Source organism: Zea mays, chromosome 2 (assembly GCF_902167145.1).
Source record: "Zea mays cultivar B73 chromosome 2, Zm-B73-REFERENCE-NAM-5.0, whole genome shotgun sequence".
In the NCBI taxonomy this organism is placed as follows: domain Eukaryota; kingdom Viridiplantae; phylum Streptophyta; class Magnoliopsida; order Poales; family Poaceae; genus Zea; species Zea mays.
The window spans coordinates 155,143,063-155,156,028 of record NC_050097.1 but is presented as its reverse complement, the minus strand read 5'-3'; the positions used below and the strand labels follow the sequence as shown (position 1 = coordinate 155,156,028).

The 12,966-nt window shown below is 44.3% G+C and overlaps 1 protein-coding gene across 1 annotated transcript; it reads right to left on the bottom strand.

The window, feature by feature from the left end:
• Positions 1 to 8,931: 8,931 nt before the first annotated feature.
• On the bottom strand, positions 8,932 to 10,584 carry LOC103647139 (protein LURP-one-related 5). The gene is made up of 2 exons (XM_008671703.2): positions 10,080 to 10,584; positions 8,932 to 9,752 (listed from the first exon to the last, which is right to left on the bottom strand). The coding sequence occupies exons 1-2, from the start codon at positions 10,437 to 10,439 to the stop codon at positions 9,345 to 9,347; spliced, it is 768 nt and encodes a 255-aa protein (XP_008669925.1). The 5' UTR covers positions 10,440 to 10,584; the 3' UTR covers positions 8,932 to 9,344.
• Between the last annotated feature and the right edge of the window lie 2,382 nt (positions 10,585 to 12,966).

Genomic DNA, 12,966 nt, shown 5'->3' with positions numbered 1-12,966 from the left:
TGAAGATGAGGAAGAGACAGAGGAGTGGAGACAAGTGGAAGATGAGGAAGAGACAGGGTGGGGTGAATGGCCCAATGATGGAGGGTCGGGAGTTGGGGGAGCTAGTGGGTCAGGGGAAGGAGAAGCTGGTGTTTCAGTTGGAGGTTCTGGAAGCGGGGGAGTTGGAGGGTCTTCACGGGTCCGGAAGCCGTGGAAGACTAGTTGGGTCCCCCCTCCTAAAGAACCAGTTAACAAGGTTGAGATAATCCCGAGTGGAGATGGGTAAGAGCATATTTGCTTTGTTCTTATGTCTTACACATTGATGATAAATAATTATTTTTGAATTTGACAATTGTGCTTGTGTTGTTAGGGCTTGGCTGGATAGTAGTTTCACCGGCAAAGATCGTGTAAGGCAAGTAAATAAAGTGTTGGGCAATATCTGTCGTATGAGATGGCCTGGATTGGTGATTGAGAATGGTATTGAGGTCCCTGTCACAAGATGGGATCAATACGCCCTTGCGGTTAACGCGCAACATGGGAATGCGCAAGGTGCAGTTTGGCACGACTTCTGGGTATGTTTATCTATCTTCTTGCGAAGTTATCAGCTCAATGATTGATTCATATTATGGATTCTTGACTATGTTTCTTTTTCAGAAATATTATAAGTTGCCTGATGGAGATACTCATACCGAGCATGCACACTCCGTGTTCCATAAGAACGCGGCAGATGTTGTTGCGGATATGATGTACTATGTTCGAATCCAGGTGATTAATCAAGCTATGTTGAGTAGTGAAGGACGACGAGCAACCAGTAAGAGCGAGGCGTCACAATATGGACTTTCTATGACTGAGCAAGATTTTCTTCAGGTAATAGATGTTTTTGCTTATGTTGGAAAAAATTGATGTTTTTGCATATGATGTACTGTGTTCCTTGTATATGTTATAGTTACTTATAAATGAATTGTGTTTCCATAGCATTCGATTCCATGGATAGTCGCCAATGATGCTGCTTGGCGTGCCTTATGCCGTTATTGGGCTTCGGATAATTTCAAGGCAAAGTCTATACGACAAAGTTCCAATCGTGGAACCGAGTCGTATCACAAGTATGGAGGTGATGATCACTTTCGTTTGGCAAAACGAATGGTAAGTACAGGAAACTAGCAGTGGTGTAGTTTTGTTGATTGTATATGACTTGATGTCATTTCTGATTATAATGTTTGTCAAATGTACGTACAGGAAGCTAGCAGTGGTGTAGTGCCCAGTGATGTTCAAATATACCTGAGGGGGCACAGAGGACCAGATCCTGCAAATCCAGATGTGTTGTGTAGCCAAAAGGCAACAGATCGTCTGGTGAGTGTTTTGAAATGCTTGGTAGATTTTGTTCATATGAATTTATGTATGTGCCCAGTGATGTAAGATTGCATTGTTCTTTTGTATGGAGGCTGCATATGCTGAGGCGATGTCTAGTCAGCACGGATCGGACTACGACTGGAGGACCGCACCTATTGATCCTCAGGCTGTGTATGCAAGTGGTGGAAAACCCCATGGAAGGTGTGGACTCTACATACCTTATCTTGTTTCATCTGTATGCACCTATTGATCCTCAGGCTGTGTATGTCTAGATTTTTTAATCTGTCCTGATGTTACTTGTTTGAAGGTACTCGATTTTCGATAACGTCATCGACTCGAGCCAGGTGACGGTTCAGAGGGGAGGTTCGTCGAGGTCTGCTGCTCGTAGCTCCCGTCGCTCTACTCAGGATACTGCAGAAGTTGAGCAACTACGAGAAGAGCTTAGGCAACATCAGGAGCGACAAAGGATTCAGGAGGAATACTTGAGGCAGCATGCTGCTCAACAAGAATACTATGCTACTCAGTTTGAACAACAGCAAGCACTGATACAAGTAAGTTCAAAAAGATCATTCATTTTAAGTTATGTATTGATTTAAAACACTGACATTAATGTGTTCGTAAATTTGGTAGCAACTAGCACAAGCCCAAGGGATACAGTTTCCGATGGCTCCCCCACCTCCACCTTCCATACATTTTCCTTGGCCTTCACCTCCACCTCCACCTACCGAACATCAGGTATGCAAATTTATCATAATTTACTTGTTACATTACGATATAACTCCGTGAATGTCATTTGTATAGGTATATGAGACTCCTCCAGCTACCTTGCCGGCGCAGCAACAAGATGATGGGTTAGACTTTGTCAATACGCTCTTCGCGAGTGGAGGTAGCGAGCATCACTCTTCGATATTTCCTGATGTTGATCGACAGTAGTGGGCTTCCATTCGATGTGTTTTGTGAGACTACAAACTTATGTCTTGTGAGACTTGTGAATTCTTATGTCGAGGTGGATTTGACATGTGTCTTGTGTTATTATTATGTATGTGAGATGTTATATGTGATATGTTGTGTATTGTGGCTGTTATATATATTTGTGGCTGTTATATATATTTGTTATGTATGCAATGTGTTGAATTGCCAAAAACAAATTGTATATTAAGTGCTGGTCAATTTAACTTCCGAGAGGCGTGGAAAACTCTCGGAAGTTAGTGGTTAACTTCCGAGAGGCCGTCGGAAGTTATCCTGCGGACGGCGTTAGTCCGTGCTGGACGGCGTCAGCACCTAACTTCCGACGGCTTTAGTCCCTCTCGGAAGTTAGTGGTTAACTTCCGAGCGGCAGATGTCCCTCTCGAAAGTTTCTTTAACTTCCGAGAGTCCGTCGAAAGTTAGCCTAACTTCCGACTAATTTGTTCCGACGGGCTAACTTCCGACGGTTTCGGCTAACTTCCGACGGTTTAAATAACTTCCGAGAGTTTTGCGCTAACTTCCTACGGTTTAGGCCCTCGGAAGTTAAGTATTTTGGTGTAGTGTGTCTTGGGCTTCAAAGAAGCAAAATTCTATCGCTCTTTCTACCACCGAAGCCGAGTATATTGCCGCAGGCCATTGTTGCGCGCAATTGCTTTGGATGAGGCAAACCCTCAGAGACTATGGTTACAAATTAACCAAAGTTCCTCTTCTATGTGATAATGAGAGTGCAATCCACATGGCAGATAATCCCGTTGAGCATAGCTGCACTAAACACATAGCCATTCGGTATCATTTTTTAAGGGATCACCAACAAAAGGGGGATATCGAGATTGCATATATTAACACCAAAGAACAATTAGCCGATATCTTTACCAAGCCATTAGATGAGCAAACATTTACCAAACTTAGGCATGAGCTAAATATTCTTGATTCTAGGAATTTTGATTGATATTTTGCACATATGGCTCATTTATATACCTTTGATCATATCTCTTTCTTTGCTATGACTAATGTGGTTTTCAAGTGTATTTCAAGCCAAGTCATAGATTGAAAGGCAAAAGGAGTCTTCGGTGAAGACAAGGCTTCCACTCCACTCCATCGATTATTCATCATTCGCCGTCACTCCGCACCGCTCTCCAAGTTGGTATAATCTTCACTCATATATTATTTGCCAAAGGGGGAGAAAGTTTGAATTAGGGCTTATATTTCACTCACAAGTATCCGTTTTTGGTGATTCGTGCCAAAGGGGGAGAAAGTATTAGCCCAAAGCAAAAGGACCGCACCACCACCAATTTCAAAAATGTAGTCTTTCAAATTTGAGTTAAGAAAAGATTTTTCAATTGGTATCTTATTTTTGATATAATTTCAAATTGGTATACCCTCTTCAAAATTAATATCTAAAACCCTCTTGAAAACTAAGAGGAGGATTTCATTAAGGGGGAGTTTTGTTTAGTCAAAGGAAAAGCATTTGAAACAGTGGGAGAAAATTTCAAATCTTGAAAATGCTTCTCAAAATCTTATTCATATACCTTTGACTATTTGCAAAAGATTTTGAAAAAGAATTTCCAAAACATTGCAAAACAAAACAAGTGGTGCAAGCGTGGTCCAAAATTTTAAATAAGAAGAAAGCCATCCATGCATATCTAGTAGAAATGATTATTGGTTTCATTCCAAGCAACCTTTGCACTTCCATTATGCAAACTAGTTCAATTCTGCACTTTTATATTTGCTTTGGTTTGTGTTGGCATCAATCACCAAAAAGGGGGAGATTGAAAGGGAAATAGGCTTACACCTTTTCCTAATTGATTTTGGTGGTTGAATTGCCCAACACAAATTAATTGGACTAACTAGTTTTCTCTAGATTATAAGTTACAGGTGCCAAAGGTTCACAACAAACCAATAAAAAGACCAAGAAAGGGTTCAAACAAAGAGAGCAAAAGACTACCGAAGTGTGCCCTGGTCTGGCGCACCGGACTGTCCGGTGTGCCACCGGATAGTGTCAGGTGCACCAGGGAACCAAACTCTAAACTTGCCACCTTCGGGAATTCTGGGAGCCGCTCTGCAATAATTCACCGGACTGTCCGGTGTAGCACCGGACTGTCCGGTGTGCCAGCGGAGTAACGGCTACAGCGCCAACGGTCGTCTGGAGCGAGCAGTTAATGCGCTACAGTGCGCAGAAGTCTGAGCAGAGCCAGAAGGCTCATCGGACAGTGAACAGTGACTGTCCGGTGGCCCAGCTGTCAGAAGCTCCAACGGTCAGAACCCAACGACCGGGTGACGTGGCTGGCGCACCGGACTGTCCGATGCGCCATGCGACAGCAGCCTCCACCAACGACTCCTTTGGTGGTTGGGGCTATAAATACCCCCAACCACCCACCATTCATTGCATCCAAGTTTTCAGCCTTCACACCTCATACAAGAGCTATAGAATTCAATACAAAACACAAACAAAAGAGATCAAATCCTCTCCCAAGTCCGGAATCACTCCAAACAAATTAGTGACTAGAGAGAGAGAGAGACTTTTGTGTTCATTTGAGCTCTTGCGCTTGAATTGCTTTTCTTCATCCTCTAATTCTTGTGCTCAATTCACTTGTAATCAAAACAAGAGACACCAAGTTGTGGTGGTCCTTGTAGCGGACTTAGTGTCCCATTTGATTGAAGAGAAAGGCTCACTCGGTCTAAGTGACCGTTTGAGAGAGGGAAAGGGTTGAAAAAGACCCGGTCTTTGTGACCACCTCAACGGGGAGTAGATTTGCAAGAACCAAACCTCAGTAAAACAAATCACCGTGTCATCCACCTTATTCGCTTGTGATTTGTTTTCGTCCTCTCTTTCGGACTCGCTTTTATTTCTAACGCTAACCCCGACTTGTAGTGTGTGCTTAAGTTTATAAATTTCAGATTTGCCTATTCACCCCCCTCTAGGCGACTTTCATGAAGCATTGTCAAGAGTAATTGCAAATATATTATCAGTTAAGTCATACTCATCTACCACCATGCAAACACGTTCAACAATGTTCTTACCAGTATGGTCGTCTTTAATTGGCCTTAGACCAAGCAACCTTTTCTCTAACTCCCAATTAGGGTTCACAAAATGAGCATATGGATTAAGAAAAAGAAATGGGATTAGGTTTAGGGTGCTAGGCCATCACAGTTTACCTGTGCTGTGCATCGGAGCACCAGAGTTGTCCATGACACGTCGACAAGAGAGAACTAGGGGCAGTCGAGCAGGGAGGAATGAGGAAGAGAGACCAGATCGGAATTAGGGTTAGGTTTTCGAGAGCCAGGAGAGACCACGAGAGAGAGAGAGACCTAGAAGAGTAGCGCCGGAAGCTCGGAACCACGGTGGCGGTGGGGGAAGCGAGCTAGGGAGGAGAATATCATGCTAGAGTTCGAATAGCCAATGCACTGCTGCAGGAGGGGGAGGGCCAAAGGGGAAGACCACGTCGTGGGCCAAATCGTCGCTGCAACTAGGGGTAGCCGGACAGGGAGGAATGAGGAAGAGATACCAGATTTGGATTAGGGTTAGGTTTTTGGGAGTCGAGAGAGACCACAGGAGAGAGAGACTCGGAAGAGCAGCGTTGGAAGCTGGGAACCACGGTGGAGGTGGAGGAAGAGAGCTAGAGAGGAGAATACCACGCCAGAGTCTGGATAGCCAATTTACCGTTGCGGCAGGGGGAGGCCCAGAGTGGAAGACCACACCATCGTTCGAATCACTGGTCACCAGAGCCGTGAGGCAGTGGAGGCGGCTAAGGGACTCAAGAAGGTCGCAGGCGCCGCAATGACTCAGGGCTCAGGGGGACTGAGGAAGTGAGGAGCGGCGTAGTTTAGGGTTTTGGGAGTTGGCATCGGTTTTAAGTTTATACGAGTTGTACTTGGCACGCGTTTATACAGACCGTGTCGAGGATCGGGTTGGGCCAGACACGACCCGCGTGTCACCGTTCTAGACCGAGCTCATGACGAGCCAAATTAGTGTCGGGATGTGGGCAGCTTGCTAGTCTGGCCTGTTTGGACAACTATAGCTATGACTAGTATAGGCGGACTAGTGAAGGGAGAGAGGATCTATTGTCGTTGGTTTCAAATTTCAAACACCCCCACGTATGGACAGATAGGCGGGCCATTGGGCGGCCACCGCGTCCTTGTCAGCTTGGTCGACTGCATGACATTCTCGTTGGGCCATGGTATCTAGTGGGGCTAAAGAGACTCTTTGCTGTGTTTACTTCTGAAGAAGGGCCTGTAGATTTCGGACCAAATCGATCATCTTCGCCAAATTGGATCCAATCAAGTCTACTAGTTTGTGGTATACAAAATTGAGAATTTACATAAGAGGGCGTTAGAGCATGTCCACTAATTCCCTAAAAAAGTTCATAAAATAAATTTAGAATTTAGTGTGTTGGTAGATAAAAATCATGCTCTAAGAGCATCTCCAATAGTTATGTAAATTTAGCACCCTAAATTATAGATTTAAGAAGTTGCTAAAACATTTTAAGGAGTAGAAAAATATATGTGCTCCAATAGTTTCCTATTTATTGGTTGCTAATTTTTAAAGTTGTCTACGTCAACAAAAAATAGGCGAGCATGCTTTCTATTTTTAATTGAGCTGACGATAGAAATCAATATCACAACTTTCTCTGATGTCTTGGGAGGTCGAAGTTATCGATGGAAGACCATATGGTCGCGATGATGGCATGAAGACATCACAAGATGTGCTCTAACGACGCCTCGACATAAGAGGTTGCCTAGCAGTGGTGGCATCAAGACATTTGGGCGCTGGAGATGGATGACAGTGGGACAGCGCAAAACAATGGCAAACATATGATTTTCACGATGGATTTAGTACCAACATTGATTTAGGGATTCCCAACAAGGTTGATAAATATAGAGATGAAATTGAGTTTTGTAGTGATTTTGTAAATTTAGGGAGCTGATTTACATAACGGTTGGAGAAGAGTTTTTCTCGAAAACTTGTTAAATTCATATTTAGAGACTTGTTTACATAACTATTGAAGATTCTCTAACATTTTCTTAATTGGGGTCCCTAAATATACCAACTTTGTAAATATACTCATTTAGTCCTCAAATCTAGGGTGTTATTAGCGTATCACGAGCAGCTTACTCATCCTTATATCCATATTTAAACTCCACTCGGCAAACAGTGCAGACTACAATGCAAAACATTACTTTGAATGACCATATAGATGAACTGCTGGACACGGTCTTACGTACTCATAATAGTCTATTTCGCTTATTAATCACATATTGAAATCACTTGTCTGCCATCGAATTCGTACTCGTGCACAAGTGCTGCTCTTTAAATAATTTAAGTTGCAGAAATGATGAATTTAATACCAATTTATCATAATTTAAAATTATTTAGTAATCTAAGAATTGGAAACTGTTTGAGACTAAAGTTGTTTTTGTTCCTAATCTATATTTAGCAACTTGCTAAAATTGAGTTTAGGTAGCCTTTTTTAAGGGAACAAATGGAGATGCTCTCATAAGAAAATAACATGGGGCTGCCCTGAGTATGTTGATTGCTACTCTCTCTGTCCCAAAGTTAGTATTCGTTTTAACTTTTATTTTTTGTGTTTTTATTCAAATGAATAATGATGAATCTAGACACATTTATATAACACATATATCAAGTATTGTATGAATCCATTAGCATCTCAAAACGAATTTTAATTTGGAACAGATGGAGTATTTTCTTAAGTGTTGCAACAAACAGAAAGAATAACAATTATAAACCTAAAATATTTAAAAAAAACAAATTATATCCCCGTATATTTGAGCTTCTTACGAGCAGGGCCGGTCCTAGCATATAAAAAAACAAAATATGGTAAAAACGTCCCTTTAGTCTTAATTTTTTATCAACTCAAATCTGAATGTGTATTTTCCTCTTATAAATGGAAAAGCTGTCCTAGTCGTTATATTCCTCTAGCTAGGAGTCTATGTTGAGCCTATTTTTTTTCCTTAATAATGAGACAGGTACCTATTTAAGAACAGTTGCAAGCAGATGTGCACACATCAGCGAGTGATGCGGGCGTTTGGCAAAAAGTAGTTTACCGCATATGCACGTCGCGTTGCTACATGCTTGCTGACTAGAAGCCGTACGTACGTACTTGATGACGCGTGCAACTCCTGTAGTTCAGGTCCTCATCTCAATTTCTCACGGATACAAATGCTTCGGCGCAGATGGTGCTTTGCTGCTTTACAGACACACAGCCGACGTCGTCAAAAGAAGTACTCCGTAGTATCAATCATAAACTAGAATGTTTTAAAGACTGTCGTTGGTGAATACAAGACAAATGATGATGAGTTGTAATGATGTTCCCTACACCTTGTCCTCCTCCGATCCTTGATGCTTCTGTTGCTTTTGCATATATTGGCACAGAAAAAAAAAAGGCAACTCTCATGCGCGCTGAATATGATACCAAGTTCTCTTTCATTCGGCTATATATGACAAATGCCTTGTGACTTTGTCAGTATATATGTTATTTCCTTCTATGAGGGTTGCAGTAGATCTTAATAACAGAAGAAATAGCATGCATGTATCAGTGTTAGTGGTGATAGATCAATTCATTTCATTCCACAAACTAGATAAAAAAGTACGTAAGAAAACGGCAATAGACTACCTCATCCTCAAACCAAACACGATATAACTTTTTAACCCAAATTTCCTTCCGTATGGTTCGACAAGCATCTGTCACTTTTTCACTTTTGCATCTCCAATGCTGCTGCTTCCAGCAAAGTGTACATACCAGTAGCATATCTATATCCGTTTGCTTTTGTTTTTTCAAAAAAATGAAAAAGAAAAAGAAAAAGAAAAAAGACTAGAAATATCATTTCTGCTACCTCCAAGTTATATCCAGAGAAATTTGGCAGGTTATATTAGGGTCATCCTAACCAATTTGACAAGTTTTCTTCGCGAAATCACCGTGCTCTCTCTTCTCGCTTCAGTGATCTCATGATAGATCATCCCGCATGCACTGCACGCATGGCTTCGTTCTCACGGACAAAAACATGCGCTCATCAAGCTAGGGCGGCCGGGGCTAGGAGCAGATCCTGGGCGTGTACGGCTGCCAGCAGATCCGGTCGAGGACAACGACGAACGCCATGACCAAGGCGCAGTCCGCGCCCGGCTGGACCACGAGGCTGAACACGTCGTCGCCCAGCAGCGCCGTCGCGGCCCCGGCATTCTTCCTCGTGATCCTGGCCACCTCCTCGCCGCCGCCGCTGCGGATCTTGCAGCTTCTCCTCGCGAAGCAGCCCTCGACCCAGAAGCTGCCGCAGCCGCTGCCGCACGGTCCTGACATGGACACTTGCGCTTCGTGGCCCTTCTGTAGCAGCGAGCATTTCCTCATGGAGAAGAGCCGTCTGCGTGGCCTTGTCCTCTTGCCCTCCCCTTCTTCTGATGCTGTTGCTGCGTAGCAGTTCCATTGGTCGTGCATGCTGAAAATCTGTTGCAGAAAGAGAGAGAGAGAGAGAGAGAGGAAGGATGTATATAGCATCAGTCGTTATAGTGAAAATTTGCAGTACGTCCCTTCTTCTGAACGGAGTAAAGTACTGGCGCTGCTGGATTTGCTGTAACGAGTGTTGTTGTGTTCATTTGGTCTGAATCCAATATTTGCAGGACAAATAGGCTATAACAACGAGAATAGAGAAAAAAAAGGAAGACCGGCCGGCCCCATGTTGCATGCGAGCGAGGATACCATGGCCAATCGGTGGCGCTGGATCGATCGTACGTGTAGGTTTATTCGATCAAAATGGAATCTTTGGAGGCGTACCTGCGGCCTGAGGGCGAGGAGGGGCGCGCCCTGGCCGTCCATGAGGAGGAGCTCGCCGGCGAACACCTTCCGGCGGCGCGAGTAGTTGTCGACGCGGAAGGCGAGCGCGCCGGCGGCGTCGTAGACGGAGAAGCCGTCGGTGCCGGGGAACCCCATGCTGGACCGCTTCCACACCGTGTGGTGCAGCGCCCGGCCGCCGGCGCGGCGGGGAGGAAGAGGAGGAAGCGGAAGCGGAAGCGGCGGCGGCGGCAGTGGCTGCGTCGTCGTCGCCGTCTCCGCGGCCGACGACGGGTGGATCCGGCTCGTCGACATCGCCATCATCATGCCGCTGGATCGGTCGGGGAAGGCCGCCGCCGTCATGGGTCGATCTCGAGACCGTCAATTCACCCCGTGTTTTTTATATAGTCGTGAGTCGTGACAGGGTCATGTGCGCCGTAGTGCTGCTGTACGTGTAGACAGAGTACGAGGACGTGCGAGTTGCAGTGGGTGCGGTGGGACGCTGTGATGAGTGTGTAGCTGCGTGGCATCGCACCTTTATGCTTGCTGTTGCGTGTCTTGTGTTGACTCTTTGGGTGCATGCGCCTGCCTGCAGGATCCAGGATTAATCCAAGATTCCTGTTGGGCCTTCTTCCTAAGATAATGTTTGTTTTCTGATATACTTTTTTAGGTTTTTTAAGGTGGTGCTCTCGGTTTTGTTGGTGTGCTCGTTTCTTTTTTAAAGAGTGTTTGGTTTCTAGAGACTATAATTTTTAATTTCTTTATTTTATTCCATTTTAGTTCCTAAATTGGCAAATGTTGTTTATTTGGCACATTAGAGACTAAAATTGAATAAAATGGAAGAAATAAAAATTAGTCCATAGAAACCAAGCACTCTCTAAATATCACAGGTACCCTCGTCCAAACTACCTTTGGATGGATCAGTCAGAGGAACGAAAGCATGCCCGAATTTTTTGCATTTTGGTCCTTTTTCAGGAAAAAACACGTTTGGACCCTAGGAAAATTTAATGTCATTTTTGGAGCTTTTGCTCGGCGCCATATGCTATGGCGCGAGGTACCTGCTGCGCTGGCACAACCCGGACGTCGTGGCGCCGACGTGGCACCGAGCTCGCCGCCACAGATCTTGGTGCCGAGCTCGGTTGTATAAGCCCAGGGCTGCTTCTCTTTCCAGCGCCCGTTGTAGTTCCTTCTGGTTCCGCCACCGCTCTCTCGCCTCCTCACCGTCGTGGGCTCTGCCCTTTGGTCGAGCCATCCCCTCCGTCACCGCCAGCTACCGCGGGCACCGTCTCCTCACCTCCTCGTCGCCTCACCTCCTCATTGGTGTGCAGGTTCAAAGACAATGTGTGATGATATGTAAGGCCTCAGCTTTACTAAGGGTGGACATCTTTTGTATTGCATGTGTAAACCTTCCTTTGTAAGACATGACATTATATTCCCATGTAATAGAAATGTTGTTCCCACTTTTATGCTGAATGATCGATGGTTTCCACACAAGTATCATAATGTTATAAAACATGGTCCACATAGTTGCCATAATTTGAAACAAATGACATAGAGCACAACATCATACAAGTTCAACACACTAGTGTCATAGACCACAACACTATACAAGTTTCATAATGTCATACAAATTATAGTGGCATAGAACACAAGACAACACATGGTTGCGACTGTTCAAACTCAGATACGTCTCATAAAAACAAATCTCAAATATGCTCGTTCATATGTGATAGACAGCGATCATTAATCTCATCCGAGTCCAGAGAGTTGTCTTCATCCAAAACCCACTACTCATTACAGTCACCATCAACATCAGCATTGGATTGAAAATCATCGTACAAGCCAAGGGCTTCATAATCCTCAGGTAGAGGTTGCGGACCAATAAGAACTTGCTCCAGATTTGTGCTCACAGTGTCTAGACATTCTGCAATTTCAGTAACAACACTCATGGCATTGATTAGGGTATTTTTGTGCATATACTCTAGATACTCAGGCACATGGTTGTGGTTGCTCAACCTCCTCAACTCATCGACACAACCTTGCATCTGTCTAATGGCGTCTAAAAGACCATCCCAAACTCGATTTAATCTTTGCGCCTACAACAAAAAAACGAAGAATGAGATTCACTAACACATCAGTTAATGACTATCGCTGCCCAAGTTCACTAATCGATACAACAAAGACATATGAAACTCTAGGTTTCACTAATATATCTCTAAGTTTCATTCTCACTTGTCAGCACCTTATTTGTTGATCTATGAGTCTACAGTACAACTAAGTTTATAATGTGTCACATGCAAAACAGCAAAACAATATTGTCAATCGAAATATATAATGTTACTGACACTAAAACATACAGAATCATGTGTGATGAATGATCGATGGCGCGGACGTAATCTGCTAGTGCCATAAAGAATGTTGCTTGTGTCGAAAGAGGCGCCCACGGCTGTTGTGCCTCTACTCCCATCCATCGCATTACGATAACAACAAATATATATTATATGCGAAAACAATAGTTGCACATATACAACTACACATCAATCTTTCAACTAAAACTACATCAACAATCTTTAAACTAAAACTACATCAATATTCACCTATCACGCGCTGGCGATAGAACAGAGGAGGGCCGACTGTTGGTAGTGCCCGGCATTGCTGGGGGCAAGGAAGGTGCGCTTGCGTGGGTGGCCCCGGGCGCTAACGGCGTTGAGGCAAGGAGGAGGTGAGGAGGCGGCAGCTGGCGGCGACGGAGGGGACGACTCGGCCAAGGGTAGAGCCCACGGCGGTGAGGAGGCGAGAGAGCGTCGACAGAACGAGAAGGAACTGCAACGGGCGTAGGAAAGAGAAGCAGTCGCAGGCTTATACAACCGAGCTCGGCGCTAAGATCTGT

Excerpts from the sequence above, each read along its gene's own strand:
- LOC103647139 (XM_008671703.2), bottom strand. The coding sequence starts at position 10,439 with ATGACGGCGGCGGCCTTCCCCGACCGATCCAGCGGCATGATGATGGCG. Across the intron at positions 9,753-10,079 it reads TCCTCGCCCTCAGGCCGCAG|ATTTTCAGCATGCACGACCA; the intron begins GTACGCCTCCAA and ends TTTCTGCAACAG.